We start from the raw sequence: 23,140 nt of genomic DNA, 5'->3' as shown, positions 1-23,140 counted from the left end.
AAGAGGTAGGGAAGAGCGGAGAAGAGAAGGTAGGGATGAGCGGAGAAGAGAAGGTAGGGAAGAGGGGAGAAGAGAAAGTAGGGAAGGAAGAAGACGGCATACGGGGATATTCGCTCTGAGTGCGTAACATATAATACTGTTTGGAAACTGCTAGAATAGATATGAAAAAGTGTTATCGTATTGAGGAGATAAAGTTAAGTCTCTAGATGGGAGGAAGAAGGGATGGAGGATGAGAGGAGAGGGGAAGAGAGGGGAGAGAGGAGGATGGGAGGCATAGAGGGAAGGGAGGGTAGAGAGGAGAATGGGAGCGGATTGTGAGGGCTGCGTCAAGAGTCACAGAAGAAAAAGAACTTCTTAAGCCTCCTCCCTGCACCTATGTCCCATCCCCCTACAAGTTCCTCCTTACAACTACACCTATACCTACACTTTTCCCCTTACACTACGCCTTCTTTCACACCCTTCCTTTACGCCGACACTCTCTCTCACAAAGTTTCAGTTGTGGACCTAGAAAAAGGCTGAAAAATATAAGTTCTTTTTTGGAGTGATAAAATATGCACCCCTAGAAGACGGCATACCCCTCCCCCCCTCAAAAAAAAAAAAAAAAAAAAAAAAAAAAAAAAAAAGCGTGCTCTGGTCGTATTCTGGGTGGCGTATGAGGCTTCGTGGCAACTTTTTCTTAGCGATTTATTATGAGCACTAACCCTAATATTCTCCGTACATTTTTTTTTTTTCTCTCTCTCTCTCTCTCTCTCACACACACACACACACACACACACACACACAAGTGATTATAATACACAGGAAAGCTTAAAAATAGCACATTTCCGAGAGCGAAATGCCAGGTACACCTCAGTTAAAGGTCGTGAGATACAACACACTAGTCTGCATTATTATTATTATTATTATTATTATTATTATTATTATTATTATTATTGTTGTTGTTGTTGTTGTTGTTATCAGCATTTTATTATTATTATTATTATTATTATTATTATTATTATTATTATTATTATTATTGTTGCTGTTAACAGCATTTTATTATTATTATTATTATTATTATTATTATCACCATCATCATCATTATTATTATTATTATTATTATTATTATTATTATTACTATTATTCTTACACTCAGCCATCACTCCAGTTCTAAGAGTCTTTCCTTAGGTAAATGAATTCCTCTGAAGACAGCACGGAGAGAAGCAGAAAACGTCCCCGGAGTGAAAGGGTTAATGGCTGTTGCTGTTGTTATTGTGGCCCCAGGCTCATCTGAAACGTGAACCCGGTGGACTACAGGCTGAAGCTATCATTCTCCTTTAGCACACCATCCTCGTCTCAGGGAACAGGGAAGTCGTTGAGGGACGTGTGTATAACCAGGCAATTGGGAGGTTATAACTTCTGATTAAACGTAGATATAGATAAGTTTACCACAGGGAGGGGAAATTAATGAATATCTACACTGGAATTATTTACTTTGAGTTGCTTGCAGAGAATTGACTCTGAGGGTAGAGTACAGAAGTTTCATATAGAGGGTGGATGAGTATGTAGAAGAGGAGACAGACAGACAGACAGATAGGTAGATAGATAGATAGATAGATGGATAGATAGATAGATGAATAGATAAACTAATGGAGAGAGAGAGAGAGAGAGAGAGAGAGAGAGAGAGAGAGAGAGAGAGAGAGAGAGAGAGGGAGAGAGAGAGAGAAAGTCAAACTACAAAACATCAGTACACGCGTCACATCCCAAAGAATATATCAAATTTCAACTCTGAGCTCAGCAAGTTTAAAATAGAGTACAGAATTCAGTGAGCTTATATCGCCTGTGAAAAGTAAGTTATTTACCACAGCGGGAGCCACGCCTGAGCGGAATATTGAGAGAGGGAGAGAGGGATGGAGTGGGAGAGAGGGGTGATGGAGGGAAGGGGAGAGGGATGAATGGAGAGAGGGAGGGAGTGGGAGAGAGAGGGAGGATTGAAGGAAGGAGAGAGGGATGGATGGAGAGAGAGGGAGGGGGGAGATGAATGAGAGAGGGGGAGAGATGAAGGGAGTGGGAGAGAGGGAGAGGAACAAGAAAGGGACTAAAGGGAGGGCGAGAGGGATTGGAGGGGGGGAGGGGAGCTGATGGAAGATAGAGAAGGATTAACGAGATGGAGGGAGGGAGGAAGAGAGGGGGATGAGGGAGGGTGAGAGAGAAAGGAGAGAAAGATGGAAAAAGTGAAAGAAGGATGGAGAAAGAAAGAGAGGAACGGAGAGAAGGCGAGAAGGGAGGGAGAGAAATGGAGCGAGAGGAAGGAGGAAGCAAGAGAGAAGAGAGGAAGGGAAAGATGGAGAGAGGGGGAGGGAAGAAGGAGGAATAGTGGAGAGATAAGGAAGAGAAAGAAGAATTTTTCAAGGCAGTTCATTTTCTCCTTCCTCTTCCCCTCGCCCACCTGCGTCTCCTGGGTACACGCAAACCACCTTAACATTCTCAGGCTCCTATGACCTACTCTCAGCTGAATAAAATCGTTTGACGTTAGCTGGAAATGAAGACTAGAATTATTCCGACCATGAGAGGGTTACTGGTATCTGTATTATCACTCTCAGGCTCCCAGGACTCACTCTCAGCTGAATAAAATCGTCTGGCTTTAGTTAGAACAAAATACTGTAGTTCATTCACTTTTATTGACCTAAATATTCATCCTTTTGCAGCCTTTTCCACGTAGTTCAGTGGCAGAAAAGACAATACTATGGCTGTACATTTTCTCTGTAGCACTACTTCGTGACTAGCATCATATTCTAATGTTAACCTATTGTGATATCTCAACATTCAAGATGGACGGATGGCAATTTTTGACCAAGGTAAAGTGAACAGAGTATAGAGCTGGTGTGATCATGAAAGGGTTTACTTAGCGGAGATTTTCATTTTGCAGCTTATTTTACTGTAGCTCCATAACATAATAACACACACACAAAAAAAAAAACAATAGCTCTACGTCATTTCCACAGCACTTTTTCGTGACTATCACTATATTCAAGAGTTAATCTCTTGTCACAATTCAGCATTCAGGATTGAGACGATTATTTTAGTCCTCCCCTCCCCCCCCCACAAAAAAAGAAACTGAATTCACTTTTCAAGGATAAAAAATGTTCACATTCATAAAGACGATATAAGTGTATAGGCATAACATTTTTTCTTCCTCTGTGAAATCAAGGCAGCATTGTAAGTGGCTTTGCAGATCTCGTCACACCTCTTCCTTAGCGATTTATTCTGCATCTCACCTTAGTAGAATTTTTCTTATTGATACAAAATTTTTCGATATTACAACGATATACATAACATACTACAGAATATCAGGGTGTAATATGCAAAACAAATCGCTAAGGAAGAGGTGTTACCAAGCCTCCTATGCCACTCAGTACGATCCCAGGATATTATTCATTCTCGATGCCATACTTAAGGGAAGTTCCTGAGGTGCAAGACAGTGTAGGGGTGGATACTATGTAGGTTAAATAACAAATTAATGTGAGTTGCAGAACCAAATCATTTCAAATAACATGGCGGCGTGATCCATTTTAACCCTTTGACTGATGGAATTTGTCTCGGCTGGGCAAAATCGTCTGGTGTTTGCCAAAGTAAATTATCTAGGCGTACCAACTACATAAAAAGGGTTACTCCAGACGGTTGTCCAAGCCTCTGACTACTAGGATATCTGTCAGGCGAACAGAATCTTTTATATGTCTCAAATGTACCAGTCGCAGCGAAAGAGTTAAACGACTCCTGTACTGAGGGTAGCCTGCTTATACTGTACGTAGTCTGAAACGTAACACAACAAAGTCCAACGCAAGCTTATATCCCGTAATCTAATGCCGTCTATTGAGTGGATTCGTCCCACGGCTCTCCTTCATGTTGTTAAAGAGTAAACGAACAAAGGATGGCACGCACAGGTAGCAGTATAAACTATCGACAAAGGAAGTTAGTCAGTGTATAATTTATCGAGGTGGCAAGTATAAGTTGGTGCATGTATCTTTTTTTTTTTTTTCTTTTTTTTTTTAATCGAGGTAGCAAGTAGTCACTGCATGAATCATTTTTCTAGATAGCAAGTGTGGGTTGGTTGGTGTATGCATTATTTATCGTGATAGGAGTTTGGGGGCAGTGTATGCTTTACCTCTTGGGGTTACAGATTTTTTTTGAATGTAGGACACCTGTAATCTGGTGTATGGATTATTCCTTTATTACCTCCGCCAACGAAGTTGGAGAAGGTTCTGTCTTCATCTATGTTTGTCTGTTTGTTTGTTCACACAATATCTCCGATTTCAATGAAATTTTGTGGAAGGATGGACCATGGGCCAAGAAAGAACTGATAAAATTTTGGGGCAGATCCGGATCCGGATTCTGCAATGGCATTAGCGAAGGTATGCGCTCTCTGAGTACTTTCTAGTTTTATTTGTTTTTCCTTCCTCTGTTCATCTTCTGGAAAAAAAAAAAAAGTATTTATCATTTATTGAACTAGGAAGTTGATGTATGTATTTTTTATCGAAGTATGAAGAGTAACTTGGTGCAGTATATCTTTTTCTCTCTAGCTGCCTATCTGTATCTATATCTTTATCTATATCTATATCTATTTATATCTGTCTATATAATTCATCGCTCCATGAAACAGAGCAGTAATACTGTGGTATACTGTATATTTCCGTATGAAGTTTAGGCTGGTGGACGCATTTTTATCGACCTTTGAAAAAAAGCAAACTCCCTGCGAAATGAGAAACTTGAGCAGTGAAAAGAAAAATGAAAGAAAACGTACCTCTTCACTCTCCCGCACACAATATCACTCCTACACACCCCACGCTTCAAGTGCCTCTCTGTTTTCTTTATGTTACCCCTCCCCCCCCGTCTCTCTCTCTCTCTCTCTCTCTCTCTCTCTCTCTGGATCATCATTAGTTACTTTTCCTTGCATCCCAAACACCTGGTCTATAATGTTGGTGCAGATTTTTTATTTTTAACGGGGTGGTTAGTAAGAGAGGGGTTCTGGCGAAGAATGAAAGCTGTAGAAAATGGATATCAGGAATAGTATACAGTCGCATGGTTTAAGCTGTAAAATGATGTTAATGTTGAGGTTGGTGTTTATATTACTGACTTATTTCTATACCCTCGGAACGCCAGGGGAGTGCGTACATCCTTCTCTTGTATGTGTAGGATACCATGTCTAAGCAAAGTAAAGAAAAATATATATTCCATTATATTTAGGTAAGATTCTGGTGCAGTGTTGGTGTTGTCAGAGGTTCAGTGCTCCGAGGAACCCCTGTGTTCCATGGGTGTAGTTCTGTTATATGGTCAAAGTTTACGTCATCACTGCCTTCGAGAGTTTCTCATACTTCACTAGCTGCCTCTCTGCCGTGTGTGTGTGTGTGTGTGTGTGTGTGTGTGTGTGTGTGTGTGTGTGTGTGTGTGTGTGTGTGTGTGTGTGTGTGTGTGTGTGTGTGTGTGTGTGTGTGTGTGTGTATCTATAGGCTTAACAAGATGGCAGGAGCGTTTGTCGTCTGTACTTTTGTTATTAGAGGCATCTTTCGTTGGTGACAAAATGGTGAACTATATTTTGCACTCGCTGCTGTTCTCCTTTTTTGATGCCAAGTGGGAAGAGCTTGGAAGATAGTCTAGTACTGTTTGCACTACTATTTTGACTAGATGAATTTTTTCTCAGGAAACTTACGGTTTCTGTATAGGAATATTAAAGCTGAGAGTCCTTGAGATATTCTTTTGTTATATGATCAGTAATCCTGTCTCGGGAGCGTAGTGTGTGTTATAAAACTTTAACGCTTTCTCGGTGTTGTATTTTATTTCCTTAGATATTCACATCGGAGGGTTCAGTTCTGCTTTGTACTACCAGTGTGAAATTACCTTTGCTTTTCTCTACGTTCCAGCCATTTTTACAGTTTGCCTTGTCCACTTACCACATTCACGTTCCTCCCATCCTACTTCGACTCCCACATGCCTCCCCAGCCTCCATCATGATGTTCCCATTCCTTCCTATCCTTTACCCCTCTCTTCTTCCCCATTCCCACCCTCACATTTCTCTCTACCCATCCTGACATTTCTCCCCAACCCTACACATCCCCCACCCTTATCCCCACTCCCTCATTCCTCCCCACCACTCTCCTTCCCCATCCTCATATTCTCTCCCTCACCCACATTCCTTCCCACCCCATATTCCTCTCCCAGTCCAACACCATATTCTTCCCATACAGTCCACCCCTACATACCTCCCTTCTCCCACCCTTTCGTCCCGTGGTCCTATTGGATGATACACACACACACACACACACACACACACACACACACACACACACACACACACACACACACCATGGGAAAAAGTATGTTACGATGACCAGATGGGTCTGGAATCTAATGAAAAACAACAAGTATTAAGAAAGTCATGGGCGTATGAATGAGACCTACCATGTAAAAAAAAAAAAATGTAAAGACCAACAGCTGCATGAACCTAAGCGTACAAATGGAAGAGCGAATAGATTTTGTGATATCCTGCAGATGGTGAAAAGCAATAGCCACGTCATGAGCGTTTGGACTAAGCGTGGAATATTATGTGTAGAGACGGCAGAGATTATCAGGTCTCTCGAAGTTCTCTTAGTTATGAAAGTTGGTAGGAAAACAGGCACCTTTTGGAAGTATGCCAATAAAACAACACTTGACAAAAATTCTGGTGCAAAATAACAAACTATGGAATCCTATGTGGTGAGATGGAAGAGAATGCAATATATCTTGCTGGGTATGAAAGACGATGACAAAAGAACAGGCAGCGGCTGGAACAACACGTGGATGGAAGACTAAACAGAAATATCTGCAGAACGACGACTGTGTTTTCATTCGTGTGTTATGCAGCGACGGAAGAGGATACCATACCCAGTGTTGTAGTAAAGGACAGGCAGCTATTTGGGGGTGTGAGAATGAAGAGACACTGGGAAGGAATAATAAATGAAAACAGATAAATAAAATACGTAAATATGAAAATAAATAATGTATAAATAAGTATCAATGAATGAAAACATGTGGAAAGCGACAGTTGTGGATATCTATGTGAAGCAGAAAAGGAAAGAGACTATCAAAGGTTGCACAAAAAAACAGGAGGCTCTTGGGCGTAGGAAAATGAAACACGGGATAGGAAAAAAATTGAGGAGAAGGACAATTGTAAACGAAGTATCTCCCGGAATGAAAACATATATAAAAAGAAGTATATGGAGGAAAAACAACTTTGGATTCCTATGCGCAGAAAGGAAAGAGAATATCCAGCGTTCTGATAGCCATTTGGGTATGAAAGGTTGCGGGGAATAAAAGGCAGGTGCTCTTGGCTGTATGCAGATGAACCACACCGCTTGTCACTGGGAACAAAGGCAAAAGTATGAGATGAATTTCCTTGACAGTTTGCAGATCACACGAGCATACATATCCGTACGTACGCAGATGCAGACGAAGGTATACAGAAACACACACACACACACACACACACACACACACACACACACACACACACACACACACACAGCAAAAACAAGAAGCTTGCCAAACCCCCAATGATGGCTCTGATGCATTGGAGTGATGAGGGTGACAGTTCGCTAAATGGATCCCCAAACCTGAAGTGGACAGCTCATATCGGAGGAGAAGGACGAGGAAGAGGAGGCGGGAAAGAAGAGGAGGGAGAGGATAAAAGGGAAAGAATGGGGATAAGAAGAGGAGGAAGTGGAGAAAAGAAAAGGAATAGGAGGCAGGAAAGAAAAGGAGGAAGAGGAAAAAAGAGAAAGAATGGGGAAATGAAGAGGAGGAAAAGGAGAAAAGAAGAGGAAGAGGAAAAAGGGAGGATGAGAAAAAATAGGATGAAGAGGAAAAGAGGAAGAAAAGGTAATGTAAGAGAAGGAAGAAGAAACGAGCAAGAATAGGAAAAAAAATGGAGGAAGAGGAGAAATCGGAGGAAGAAGAGGAAGATAGAAGACTAGGAAGAGTTCAGAGGAAGAGGAAAAGTAGGAGGAGGAGGAATAAAGTGAAGAGGAGGAGGAAATGGAGTAGCGTCATGAGGGAGAAAGAAGCCTTATCCTTATCATTATCAACTGCACGAGGTTTAACAAGAGAGATAATAAAGTCACGCTATGAATCGAGTCTTCCTTTGCAACACGACCCGGAACTGCTTAACCTATATCCGGTTCCGTAGATGTATTTTGTATGAGAGCATAACGAACAATTTACGGCACTTTATCCCTCTATCCTCCCCTCTACACACACACACACACACACACACGCACTAACACCCCACACACACACAAATCCACACGCAAAAAGCACACACCGCCCTCCCCAAACGCACCCACACATCAGCCTCGTGGGATCAGGTAGCAGGGCACCGAAGCTTGGGGAACATCATTAGTGGGGAGTTTTGCTGACTGCCTTCTTCTCAATTACACCCATTAGCGGGAGAAAAGGGAGAATTGCCGCTCTTGGTGCCCCGTGATCATTAACCTCGTCATTACAGGCACTGATAATAAACCTGTGACATAAGAGCAAGTCATTCAATACCCTCTCTCTATAAGGTGATCCATAAATATCCCTCCTTATATGGCTGTCTGTGTGGGCTTAGGTGTGGCAGTCAGAACAGAAAATGGATAAGTGATGCAGGGTAGACACTGATAACGTTGACATGGCCGTCCCAGAAACACATAAGACACCATTTAGCGAATCGGAGGAGGAGTGTTGTATAATGGCCATCCTGTATTTATATATTTAGTTTCTTTTACCTGAACAGCAAAGGTCGCTGGATCAAGACCTCGTTCGCTTCGCAGCTTTGATAACACCTCTGACTAAGCGATTTATTTAACTATTACGGTTTTATATTCGTTCGTATGTTACTGATGCAAACTACGTCGATATTAGAGACATGTAAAATGCACAAAAGAATACATTAAGGTGTAATATCCAATATTCACCGTTAAGGAGGAACTGCTACGAAGTCTTTCATGCAAACGAAATCTATGTAGGGTAAGAACCGGAAGCTGAGCACACACACACACACACACACACACACACACACAGAGGGGTGATAGTGGTCCTGTGGATAAAGAAGTACCGTAGTGTGAAAGTGAGTTCGGTCTTAGAATGGCGCAAGGAACTGGTTTAAAGAAAAGACCGCTTATTTTCCATATAACCCAATGACGTAATAAAAATATCCCCGTTAATACCATACAACAGCTCTGAATGGGACAACCCTAGTATTCATTCAATATGGACGGTGGGTATGAGCGCCGAATTAGTGACATGTCAAGGTGTACGGCATATAGGAAGATCGCTAGCCCTTAAGGATCGGACTATTATGTGTATACTTAGAGTGAAATAAATAAATAGATAAAGAGAAATATAAACACCACCTGGCCTGAAGAGGAAGATTAGGCTTTCAAATACCTGAGGTTGATGTATGTTGAGACAGGGCTTTGTGCAGGCAGAAAATGTTCAGCTCTGTGTGTCTTTATATGTGTGTCCATCAGTCTATCTACCTGTCTATCTACCTATCTACCTAACTACAAGTCTCTCTGTATGTATCCATCTATGTATCTATTTCTATCTATATTAATGACCTGAGAATTTCGAAACCTTGTGTGAATGGAGGTGTGTTCAACTTTTATACTAAGTGCTCTGATGATAGTTCTCTTGTTTATGTTTGTGACTTTTTCTTTCTCCTCTTTTTGGATTCTTGCCACCCAGTTTACAGCAGGGAGAACAGGGCTAGGATGATGAAGAAAATGAAGACTGAAGACTGGAGACGAAGACGATGTAGTTACTGATGAAACATAATGAGATTCTGGGTTCGCGTATGGGAAACAGAAAATGTAAAGAGATTTGTTTTTGTCATCATCATTATTATTATTATTCTCATCATCATCATCATCATCATCACCACCATCTTTTCCATCATCATCGTCATCACCTTCTCCATCATCATCATTATCATCACCGTCAGAAGCACTTTTTCCATCATCAAAGTCATCATCATTATCATCATCATGCATATCATCACCATCATCTTCATTATCACTTTTTCCATCATCATCATCATCATCATCATCACAGTCCTGTTTCCCAGTAAAAGCTAGGGTAGGCTGGATCCATTAGGAGCAAAAGGAAAACACACAAAATGAAGTATCAAGAAAGGATGCATCAATAATCGTACACGTAGGAAGAATATTTATCAATCTATCCATCAGTCTATCTATCTGTCTACCCATCTATCTGCCTATCTATTTATCCATCTAGCTACACGTGTATCTATCTATTTCTCATTCAGTCTACTGCCAGACGCCTCATCAAGAGTTCATCAAAGGGGGACGTTACAAAAATGCCTCGTACAGAAAATACTGCTTTTTCTTCCTCCTTCATCTCCTCCTCCCTTTTCTTCTTCTTTTCTTCTCTTCCCTCCCCTCTTTCCCATATCCGTGCCCCCATTTTTCTCCCCTCTCCTCTTTCTTCTCTTTCTCCTCCTTGTCATCGTCATCATCCCACCATTCCGCATAGTAAACTCCGGAACAATACCGTAATTCCTTTTCATCACACATTTGACATAGAAATAATGAAGCTATATTCCAGTCCCTTGTTTACTATTATCGATAAATTTAGAAAGATCTCGAGGTCCCAAGCCCCAGACCTAAAATTAATACAAGAGGAGTATTGGTTTCAGGAAGTGTGAGGGAATATTTTTGGTGTAATCTAATAAGTTCTTTTTAGTATTTTCAGGTCAGGAACTTTCAGTGTGGACGCCTATTACATTTTATGCATAAAAATAGGACTGGCCCTCTGTCATCCTATCTCTCATGTATTTCGGCAAAATAATATGCAAAGTAACACGCCTGACTCTGACACTACCCCTTTTACGTGTATAAACATCAATAACATGCATGAAATCAAGACTGACAACCATGCACTACACTTTTCACGTACACACCAATTAAAAAGCACAGAATCAGAAATTACCCTTACGCCATATTTTTCACGAACACACACATAGTAACAAGGAAAGCATAAAATAAAAGTCGACTCCTTACACCACATATTCCACGTACGTAAAACAGCAATAATATGCCTACAAAAAAAAAAGCCAGTCTAAGGGTGTAGCACAAAAAAAGAAGTCTAGCCTAAAAACGGTGAGACGCGGCATGGCAGGTGTGAGTTGCCACCTGCTCCGGGGTAAGAGGATGTCCTAAAAGCCTTCCCCGCGCCCTCCATCTCACACCGACTTAATTGAACAGGCTGGGAAAGATGCTGAAGGGGAGGTGGGAGGGGAGGTTGCTCTCTTGGTAACACTTCGTCTGTTGTGGTTGGTTTAGCTTCTCGTCGGTAAGGAATAGTTAGCGTAGATCTGATTGAGTTAGGTTAGATTAAGCTATGTTAGGCTTAGTTAGGGTAAGTTAGGATAGGATAGGTTAGATTAGGTTAGGTTTGGTTAGGTTAGATTTAGTTTGGTTAAGTTAGGTTAGGTTAGACTGACTTATTTTTGTTTCCTCGGCTACACTCCCTCTCAGATACAGTTTCGTCCGTGATGGTGGGGTATGATCAAGAAAAGTTAGTTCCCCCGGCAACACTTAGTCTTACACGCGTTCTTGTCTGAAATGTTGAGACTTGCAGTAGGTTAGTGCTAGTTCGGGGAGGATATATTTGATTCCATGGCGCTGCAATATGGCTAGTGTTGCAATGCATGTGTTATTGATAGAGTTAAACACACACACACACACACACACACACACACACACACACACACACACACACACACACACACACCTATACAGAATAAACAGTACAGAAATTCATGAAGACCTGCACACCCTCCCACACGCAAACACCGTCTCCCCACGCCCCTTCCACCCCCACCAAACCTCCCACCTGGGCCCCCACTCCCCTCTTCCCCCCACATGTTCACCCAACCACACACGAACATGCCCTCCTCTCTCTCTCTCTCTCTCTCTCTCTCTCTCTCTCACACACACACACACACACACACGTTTGCAGTCCATGGTCATGTATGTTCCCCGCTAATCTGGATGTGAACAGCTCGTGTTGGAGGCAGCTCAAAATTTCCCATACAAATGAACATTTCTTTTTATTTGTGGAATTTAATCTATCATGCGTGTAATCAATAGCTGAAAAAAAAAAAAATGGTACTTTGTTATAATAATTGTTATAAATAATCATCGACATTATGGTAGTATTCTTGCGTAGTAATCATTATCATTTTCGGCTATCATCATGGTCATTATTTTAATCATCGTCTGCATCAAACTCATCGACCTTATCGTTTTTATTATAGTCATTATTGTCTTGATCATATTATGCACTGTTTTTATCATCGTCATTATAATTATCATCATTTTAATCGTCTTCAAAAGCATTATCGACATCTTCATATCTGTTGTTATTATCATTATCATCTTAGCCTCCCATATTATTATAATTCAGTTCCTTTGTCCGCAAAAGGTGAAAAGTTTTAGCAGTATACCGTACACTAAACGAGAAAGGAAGTCTCATTCAGAAGCATCACCTCTTTCGCTCCCTGTTGCGTGGTAGGTGTGAGGCCGCTTGCTTGATAAATAACTGGCCACTGAAACCATTTATATTACAGTATATACTAACATCACTGAGGGTGTAATTATATATCTGATCATTTATGCCTATGTGTATAAAATAGCAAAAATATATGAAACTGGTGTTTAAGTCACAGAAAGTCTAAGTCTATAAAGAAGTTAAGGAACATGGTTGGTTATTGAACACATCAGTATATAAAACAGCTGGTCATTGAAAAGTTTGGAATAAAAAAAAAAGAAAAACAGGGCACTGAAAGCTTAAGTATGTACAAATCAGTAGTCGATAAATGTTTAGGTAAATAATTCATAAGCACAAAATAAAAGTAGCCATGGAAAGAGTAAAACATATACCGTATAAAAGGTGGGTATTGAAAGCGCAAGCATAAAAAAGCCGATTTTTAAAAGCGTATATCTATAAAACTCAGATAGAAAATGAGAATCTACTGCCTCTATTAAGTTATATCCAGCTACCCCGAGATATTTTTCTGAGATATTTTTCAGGCAAGAGACTGTGTATTATCTGAATTTATTGTTGGGAAATTCTGAATTTCTTTCTCTAGTTCCATATTGCTTCTCTCTGGTGTAACTGTGAGCGATGATGTGCTAGGGTGAGGCTGGGGGTTGGGTGGGATGTGTGGGTAATGATGGTGTGAGAGTGTGAGAATGGAGTGAGTGTGTGAGGGTGGTGAAATGTGAGGGTGAAGGTGTATGGGATTGAAGGAGTGTGAGTGAAGGTGTCTGAAGGTGAAGGACTGTGAGGGTGAGTGTGTAAGAGTGAAGGTGTGTGAGGGTGAACAGAAAAGTGACAGTGTTGTGAGGGAGTGCAAGAGCTAGTGGTGTGCCGTGCATGGGGTCTACAAGCTTCACAATTTGCATTTATATGGCTATGTTCCCTCGCCACTTTACGCCTAGTTTAGCAGTTAATTGTTTATGCAATGCCTTCAACATTTGTTTCGACCCACACAGAGGGACTACTTTCTGGCTATACACTTAGGCACATACAACCCAGAATCACACAAACTCGCTAACATTTACACACACATGCACACATACACATATCCACAGGGCTTTAACAACCCGGCAGCACATGCACGTACAAATTAGTGCACCGGTACACATTCATATATACATTTACACTTAAAATTTTTGTGTCCATTCCCACTGCTTTATCACACTTCATATTCTGTAATGCTTTCTCTGCCTCCTCGTTTCCTGCCACACCCAGTGACCTCCTCACTACGTAAGTCTGTGCCAACCTTGTTTACTACTCTTGCCACTCGATCTTCAGGTACAATTAAGCTCTTGACTCAGGCGACATATTTTGTTGGTTTATTCTAACTGCCTTCAGAAGGTCACTCTGGGAAGACCATCTGTAATGATGGGGTCGGTGAAAATTGTCTACCCATCTCAGTTCGAAAAGTTTCTCCTGCACTGAATAAATTCACCTGAAAGTATCACGAATATATATATATATATATATATATATATATATATATATATATATATATATATATATATATATATATATATATATATATATATATATATATCGCAGGACTGAAGAGTTTTAGTATATCCGCTCCCCCGTTTTTATTTTTCTTACCTCATCAGTCAATTTTTTTTTTTTTTTTTTTTAATGCGAGGAAGAAGGAACCAAAGGCCATGGCCCGCAGTAACAGTTCCTTCCAAGAGAAAAACAAAATACAATAGAGAGCCAAATTCAAGATCCGATCATTTTGAGATGCCTGGACACACTGCGTTTGAAAGACTGGAGATCATAGGCAGCAGGAAATATGTACAGACAGAGGGAGACAGTTCCAGAGCTGACCTGTTGCATAAATGAAAGACTGGGAGTAACGGTTAACTCTTGCATTAGAGAGTTGGACAGAAAAGGGATGAGAGTTTGCTGCCAGACGGGTGCTACGCGCCCGTCGTAGAGGTGGAGGAATGCAAGCAGACAGTTCAGAGGAGCAGTGACCATTAAAGTAGCGATAGAAAAAAGATAAAGATGCAACAGTGCGGCGAAGAGACAGAGGTTGAAGGAAGTCAGTAAGAGGAGGAGAGTTAATGAGACGAAAAGCCTTTGACTCCACCCTATTGAGAAGAGCTGTATGTGGGGAGCCTCCCCACACATGAGAGTTGTACTCCACACAGGGGCGGATAAAACCTCTGTATAGAGTCAACAATTGTGCAGGGGTAAAGAAAGAGCGGAGTCGGCTTAGCACACCCAATCTCTTGGAAGCAGATTTTACAAGAGATGTAATATGATCTTTCCAAGATAAGTCCTGAGTAAATGAAACCCCAAGCATGTTCAAGGATGATGCAGGATTAAGCTGAATATTATTAAACATTAATGGGTATACCTGTGGAAGATTTTGTCGGGTTGATAGGTGTAAGAACTGAGTCTTAGATGCATTAAAGACAGCCATATTATTTTTACCCCAGTCAGCGATACGAGCCAAGTCAGACATTAGGTGTGCCATAGCCTCATCCCTTGTTTCTTGAAGTAACTGTTGAGATGGGCGTTGCAGGAACCGAATGGAAAGGTGAAGGGTGGAGTCATCAGCGTATGAGTGGATAGGATTAGATGTACAGCTTAGAAGATCATTGATGAATAAAAGGAAGAGAGTTGGTGATAGGACAGAGCCCTGAGGAACACCACTGTTGATAGATCTAGGAGAAGAACGATGGCCGTCTACAACAGCGGCTATAGAACGACCAGAAAGGAAGCTAGCGATGAAGGCACAGATAGAAGGATAGAAACCGTAGGAGGGCAGTTTGGAAATTAAAGATTTATGCCAGACTCGATCGAAAGCCTTTGAGATGTCAAGTGCAATGGCAAAGCTTTCGCCAAAGTCCCGAAAGGAGGATGACCAGGAGTCTGAAAGGTAGGTGAGAAGATCGCCAGTGGAGGCGTCCCTGACGAACCCATACGACGATCGGAAAGAAGGTTGTGATAGGAAAGATGCCTTAAAATTTTTCTATTAAGAATTGACTCGAAAACTTTTGAAATACAGGACGTTAAAGCAATTGGACGATAGTTGGAGGGTTGGGAGTGGTCACCCTTCTTTGGGACTGGCTGAATGAGAGCAAACTTCCAGCAAGAAGGAAAGGTACAAGTTGACAGACAAAGGCGAAAGAGTTTGCCTAGGCAGGGTGTAAGCACAGAAGCACAGTTCTTGAGAACAACAGGAGGGACCCCATCAGGCCCATATGCCTTGTTAGTACTGAGGCCAGTGATGGCAGAAAATACATCAACTGAAGAAATTTTAATGTCAGCCATGAGGAAGTCAGAGGGAGTAAGTGATGGAGAAACAGCACCGGAATCGTCTAAGGTGGAATTGGAGGAGAAAGTCTGTGCGAAGAGATCTGCTTTATCAGTAGAAGAAATAGCTACAGAACCATCAGAGTAGAAAAGAGGAGGGAAGGATGATGAGGTAATGTTGTTAGAAAGATTTTGGCAAGGTGCCAGAAGAAGCGGGAAGAATTCGAGTTGGAGAGTTGAGAGCATTTAGTATGGATGAAATTATTTTTAGTAGAGCGAAGAACAGACTTAGCACGATTCCGGGCAGAAACGTAAAGATGATGTGATTCAGGGGTGGGTTGGCTCCGGTACCTTTTGTAGGCCCTCTCCTTGTTGCGGACAGCATTAGAACAAGCGTGATTAAACCAAGGCTTTCTTGCGTTAGTCAAAGGATATGAGAAAGGAATGTATGCTTCCATGCCCGAGAGAATAACCTCCGTAATGCGCGAGGCACACTCAGATGGCTCCCGGCCATGGAAGCAATAATCATTCCAGGGAAATCAAAGAAGTACTGCCTGAGGGCCTCCCAGTTCGCGGCTCCAAAATGCCACAGACGACGTTTCCCTGGAGGGTCCACAGGCCGTACCGGAGTGATAGGACAGGTTAAGGTAATAAGGTTGTGATTGGAGGAGCCCAACGGAGAGAAAAGATTAACAGAGTAAGCAGAAGGATTAGTTGTGAGGAAGAGGTCAAGTATGTTGGAGCTCTCTACAATGCAGTCAGGGATTCGGGTAGGGTGCTGTACAAGCTGCTCTAGGTCATTAAGGATAGAAAAGATGTAGGCTTGTTCACCAGGTGGATCCGTGAAAGGAGAGGAGAGCCAAAGGTGGTGGTGAACATTGAAATCTCCAAGAATGGAGATTTCAGAGAAAGGAGAAATGGACAGAATGTGTTCCATCGTAGAAGTAAGATAGTCGAAGAATTTTTGATAGTCAGTAGAATTAGGGGATAAGTAAACAGCACAGATATATTTAGTCAGAGAATGACAGGAAAGCCGAAGCCAGAGTGTGGAGAATTCAGAAGAATCAAGTTCAGGAACACGAGAGCAAGATAAGTCGTTGCGTATGTATACACAACAGCCACCTTTGGCTTTGAAATGAGTATAGAGAAAGTAGGAGGATACAGAAAAGGATTTGTTGTCGGTTGCCTCAGACAGCTGAGTCTCCGTCAGAAAAAGAAGGTGAGGTTTAGAGGAGGAGAGGTGGTGCTCAACAGAGCGAAAGTTAGATGAAAGGCCGCGAATGTTGCAGAAATGAAGAAGAAGAGAGTCAGACAGTGGTTCCAGGCACCTCGAGTCGTCACCGGGAGAGGGGCAGATGGCGGGGGCATTTATGGTCCCCCCCCCCCTGGGGACTCCGAGACTTACTCCTTTCGCTACCCTTTGCGTTTAACCATACATTTCCGACATATACCTGACTGATTTCACTAAGGATATTAAGCTCACCATCAGAATGCGCTAGAATGTCGGAAGCTACATAAAACTAGGGAACATCGCTAGAAGTGGCAGTAGAATCACTTGTTATTGCTAGATATGGTAAAAGTAAGAAGATTGTTAGATGCCTTGTTGCTAGACGTCAAATATTCACTAAAATGAAGACATATTTACATTCAGAGGGTGAGAAAAACTGGACTTGTTATTCTCTCTCGGGTCAAGATATTATAACGAATTACTAGTTCCCATCTCGAAACCTTACTACAGCTTCTTCTATTCTTTGTTTGTTGAGTAAAAAATCTTAGCTACTTACGACCACTTTGCAAATATGTCCCGGCATGGTGTTGACTGTATCTGTTTGAGAGAGCTGAAAGTATCTGGCATACCCACAAAACCTTCTTGGTTGGAAAATTTCAAGTTAAAAATTAGCTAGACTTGTATTTATCTATATTACAGTGGATGATATTAGGATGTTATAATGGTACTTGAGGCCTAACAAAATGGAAATCCACCACCTATTTAAGTCAGAAAACTCTTATTCCCCATATACAGGCAAAAGAAAACAGTAATCAGTCCTCACCTTCTTGAGCATATCTTCAGTCTTGGCCAGTATGGTGTCGAAGCTCTCTCGATGGGTGAAGATTTTGCGAGACTGGATCTTCCTGTAGAAGGTCTTCTCGATCAGCGGGCGTGACATCTGCCTGTTGAGTGTGCTGGCGACGTCTGAGTGGATCTGTGAGTCCGCCTCCACCTCCTGCAATAGTGTCTCCCACGCCTGGAACATCTGACTGCTGCATGGTGGTCTGGAAATGGAGAGGGCAAGTTAATGATGATGATGATGATGATGATGATGGCCATGGTGGTGGTGGTGGGGATGTTTTTGATGTTGTTGTTGCTGAACGATGATGAGTGAGATATGTGTGGAGGAGAGGAAGAATATATATGTTAATGACGAGTGTGAGGGATGAGAAGGAGAGGATATGCGAGTTAAGATGAATGGGATGGACGATATGAATAAGAGGAGTGAGGGTGAATGGTGAGGGTGAGGGTAAATGAGGCGAGTGATAGTGAATGAAGATGCTGTGTGTGATAGTAACGTCTGAGTGAATATTCTAGTCTGCCTCCACCTCCTCCTGTAGTCTCCCATACCAGGAACATGTGAAGGCTGTTTGGAGGTCCGTGGGAGGAAATGGAGGAGGAGCATTTAACACTCTCAGGGTCGAGACAACTCTAGAATTACAGTCCATGTACCCGTATACTACTTTGTCCTCTTCCTACAATCCCCTCTTTTTGTTTTTTGTTTTTACATTGTTTTTTTGCTTCTACGGATGGATTATGTTTAACTTCGGAGAACCTTAGGTAGTGAATGCGTTAATGAAAGTTGTATCTAGCCTTTTCAGTTCGAGAATTCTAGGTGAATAAAACTGCCAGGATATAATTAGAAGAAAATAAAAGATGTGCTCAAGGTGAAGGGGCTATAACTCCAGAAGCATGTATTAAACTTACCAACGCAAGGAAGTCTTTATTTCACCCTTGATGCTCTAGACCATTTTACTCAGGCTGTTCAAGAGTGTGGGAGTTTAATTTAGACTATATTTGCCTCCTACAGTTTTGAAAGTCTCTCCCAAGTTGCATGAACTTCTGAAACTAGTGAAAATAAAATACGGATGTTGTTAGACGTCAAAGGAGTGAGGGGTTGACCTTTTCACTGCTCGGGGGTCCATGTAAACTAATGAAGATCGTCTAGTGCTGGCCCAATTATTAGGTAAATAGACGTGATCAGTTAGAACAAATTAGCCCTTTTAATTAATGACTTTCTTTTCTTACTAACGCCACACCAAAAAATCTTAGAAGAATGTCCTAGTAGAGATGGAGTTAGTTAATGAAGACTGTGTTTAACCATTCCAGATCTAAGCTTAAAAAAAAAAAATGTCTGGAAGTGGCATGAAGTGAACTAAAACCAGTATAACGCATTTGTCGGCGAGGTATGAGTGAGGGCATTTAAACCCGAAAGCATTGAAATGTCGCCTTACACACAAGGATGTCTAGAGTATATTGATGGCTATCTACCTATCAAGTTTCATGCCTTTACGACAAACTGTCTGGCCTGTGTCTCTCTTTTGAGGATTTTCGACATGCTGCACTTGGCGGATGTCACGTACCACGTGCACCGCCTGGGTGTGATGAAACCTATCAAAAACAATTCTTGAAGAATTGGGCTATCATATAATGCAAACCACTCAGTGGTCGGCCCTGTGATTGCTGAGATATAAGTTTCTTAAAAGCGTAACGGTTGGGCCGGGCAGGGTCGAGCCGCTCATATGTGAAAATGTCACTACTTGACGAGAGACCCTCAAGGGCTTTGCCCTCGCTCGTAAAATTACTTGCTGAGGATGAAGGAGTTAACGATTATTTTAGCAATCAGTAATCCCATTCCTATTTTGTCCTTGCCATCCCCAGATGATTTTCTTCAGCTAAGGATATACTTTTCCTACTGGGTGGCTTAGATACAGCGTTCATTATCTCCTTTAGTAATGGCGGTCCTTCCTAAGCTGAATAAAATTGTCCTGGGTCGACTAAAAGGGAACAGACATTGAAAGGACAATGCACTGCAGGGGTTTGGGGGTAACTGAGGTAGAAGCAACACGAACAGCGCCGCATTTACTGATCACAGGGCCGGGGACCACTTGCATTTACCACCACAAACAGTCTGGCAGAGTGGGAAGGTGGTGGTGGTGGTGGTGGTTTGGGGATGGTGTGTGAGGTGTTAGTGTGTGGCGAGGGGGGTGGTGATCGTGGTGGAAAGTGATGGTGTGTCTGGTATGAAGATGGTGAGTGTGTGGTGAGGTGTGAAGGTGAAAGCGTGATGAGAGAGAGGGTGATGTGTCAGAGGCGTGTGGTGAGATGGCGATGTTCTGCTGTGAGGGTGGTGAGAAAGTGATGCATACTGTGTGAGTGCTCTGAGTGTTTTAGTGGTCAGTGTTTTAAGAGGGTGTAGAAAAGGGTGCAGTATGGTGAGAATGAGCAATGATAAAAGTGTAAGAAAGACAGCATAAGTAATGTGTTGTTTGACCGTGCGTAGGTGAGTAAGAATGATCATGTAAGGGTGTAAGTGTGGATGGAGAGGTGTAAGTGTGAAGGAGCTAAGGATGAGGGTGTAGAGAAGTAGGAATGATGAGTGCGTGTAAGTGTAAGTGGGTGTGAGTGGTGAGAGGGTGTGAGAGTGGGAGGGCAATCGATTAATGATAGAGGATACTGTTGATATGTGAACCCAAGCTCTGAGGGGAGAAACGTATAGCCTGTGTGTGTGTGTGTGTGTGTGTGTGTGTGTGTGTGTGTGTGTGTGTGTGTGTGTGTGTGTGTGTGTGTGTGTGTGTGTGTGTGTGTGTGTGTGTGTGTGTGTGTGTCGCGTATCAATATTCACAGCCTTTGATCCCTCCCCTCTCACCTCGCCCCTCTTTCCCCTATTCCCCATGTTGATACTCCCAATCCAGTGAACGGTAAAGGAAGGGGGAGGGGAAGAGAGAGGGGGGAAAGTGGGGGAGGTTGGTGAGAGGGGAGGCGGTGAAGTGAAGGGGAAAGGGAGATGGAGGAGGTAAAAAGGAAGGGAAGGGGAAAGGGAATGGGGAAAGGGGGAAAGGGGGAAAGGGAGGGGAAGAGGGGATGAAGAGTTTGGAGAGGGAAGAAATGAGACGAAGGGAAGAAGGGAATGAGAATATGGAAGAAGGGAGGGTGAAGAGGTAGGGGGATGAGGGATGAGGGAAAAGAGAAGTAGAAGGAGGCAGAGACAGGGGAAAGAAGAAAGGGGAAGTGGAAAAGGAGAATGACTGAGGGGATGAAATGGGAAAAGAGGAGGACGGGGAAGAAAGAAAGGAAAAGAGGTGGAAGCGGGAGGTATGGGAGGGATAAAGGCTGAAGTGAAGGGAAGGAGGGAGGGTAAGGTACAGGGTAAGGAGACAGAACAAAGGGTATGGGGAGAGGATAAGGGATGAAGGGAGTGGGAGAGGGAAGGATTGAGACATGGAGGAGGAGAGAGGGGAGACTCAGCGTGGTGAAGGTCTGATCTGTAAACATTCACCTCTCCTCTTGTATTGATTGGGTTACTAAAACTGTTGTTGTTGAGAGGTGCAGTGGGTTAAAGTAGGCCGGGTTCAGTTTGGTTAGACTGGGGGAGGGTACGTTGGGACAGATTCGTTCGTAATGCCAGACTTGCTTATGTAGCGTTATACAAGGTTACGTTAGGCTATAAGGTCATTTTGATTTTTAAATCTTGGTAAGGCTTGATTGCGTTCAACTAGGTGTAATTAGACTGCGTCAGATTAGGCCTGGATAGGCTTGACTAGCTAATGTTAAGCTAGGTTATGCTAAGACAGTGTTTATTAAGCTCGGTTATGTTAGGTTTGGTAAAATAAACTATGTTTATTGCAGAAGACTGCATCCTAATCAGTTGCAAATAACACGTTGCTGAAGTTATCATCGTCAGAGGTTACAATATAAAAACTGAAAATTAAGGAAAGTAATCACAGACAAGTTAAACTGTAAATCAGTTCGAAACAAAAAAGATCAAAGTACAGTAACTGCCACACAAGCTGCACTGATACGAAGTTCGTCACATACAGTATTAAATTTTAGTGAACCCCACAGACAGGTTAAATGTAATGAAGTTCACCGTCATTTACTTGGGTTATTAAGGGTGATTTGTGGACAGCAGGAGCAAAGTATAATGCGTAACTCAAATTCCTTGATGAAAAAAAAATAATAATAATAATAATAATACCACGTTGAGTACACCGCTTCTCGTCCGATCAGCGAAGTTAAGCAACGTTGGGTCTGGTTAGTACTTGGATGGGTGACCGCCTGGGAACACCAGATGCTGTTGGCATAACGTTCTCCCCACGTGTTAAGTGGGGTTGGTGGAGGATTAGTGCCCCTCCCTGTAAAACAATTAACTCTAAGCCCTTGGCCACCCCGTTTGGGATACATGGCGTCTGGCAATGAATGAATGAAAATAAATAAATAAAAATAATAATAATTGCATTGATTAATATAACTACCGGTACTACTACTACTACTACTACTACTACTACTACTACTACTACTACTACTACTAATAATAATAATAATAATAATAATACGGTAATAAAAATAATAATAAGCATTATTATTATTATTATTATTATTATTATTATTATTAAAATTATAATAATAATAATTATAACTCACAAGCAATAATAATGAGCATCGTTCCTGAAGATCGAGAGTAGGAACTGAACACATACTAATTCCAACTTTGAGGCAAAAGTGGGAATGAATGGGAAGCTTATCAAGTGGCAGGGTAGTGGATGGGTGGATGGATGGATGGATGGATGGACGAACAGATATCTGGATGGATGGATGGATGGATGGACGAACAGATATCTGGATGGATGGATGGATGGATGGATGAACAGATATCTGGATGGATGGATGGATGGACGAACAGATATCTGGATGGATGGATGGATGGATGGATGGACGAACAGATATCTGGATGGATGGATGGACGAACAGATATCTGGATGGATGGATGGATGGACGAACAGATATCTGGATGGATGGATGGATGGATGGATGGACGAACAGATATCTGGAAGGATGGATGGACGAACAGATATCTGGATGGATGGATGGATGGATAAATTGATGGAGGGAAGGACATTTTGATGGATGTAGACTGACAGATGGACGGATGAATAAATGAATGGAAGGAGGGATATTTTGATGGACATAACCTGATGGATGGATGGATGGATGGATGGA

The 23,140-nt window shown here is 42.1% G+C and overlaps 1 protein-coding gene and 1 pseudogene across 1 annotated transcript in view; one reads left to right on the top strand and one right to left on the bottom strand.

The window, feature by feature from the left end:
• Window positions 1–23,140, bottom strand: part of Stacl (SH3 and cysteine-rich domain-containing protein) — an 852,472-nt gene that overhangs the window by 304,939 nt on the left and 524,393 nt on the right. The window contains exon 3 of the mRNA XM_080273553.1: window positions 17,922–18,144. Coding sequence (XP_080129679.1) covers window positions 17,922–18,144 — 223 coding nt within the window. The remainder of the gene's footprint in view (window positions 1–17,921; window positions 18,145–23,140) is intronic.
• On the top strand, window positions 22,105–22,223 carry LOC145401455 (5S ribosomal RNA; annotated as a pseudogene).

This window comes from Coenobita brevimanus, chromosome 55 (assembly GCF_032717465.1).
Source record: "Coenobita brevimanus isolate Jiangsu-jjx chromosome 55, ASM3271746v2, whole genome shotgun sequence".
NCBI lineage: Eukaryota > Metazoa > Arthropoda > Malacostraca > Decapoda > Coenobitidae > Coenobita > Coenobita brevimanus.
Note: the sequence above shows the minus strand (reverse complement) of the source record. Positions and strands in the feature narration are given on the sequence as shown.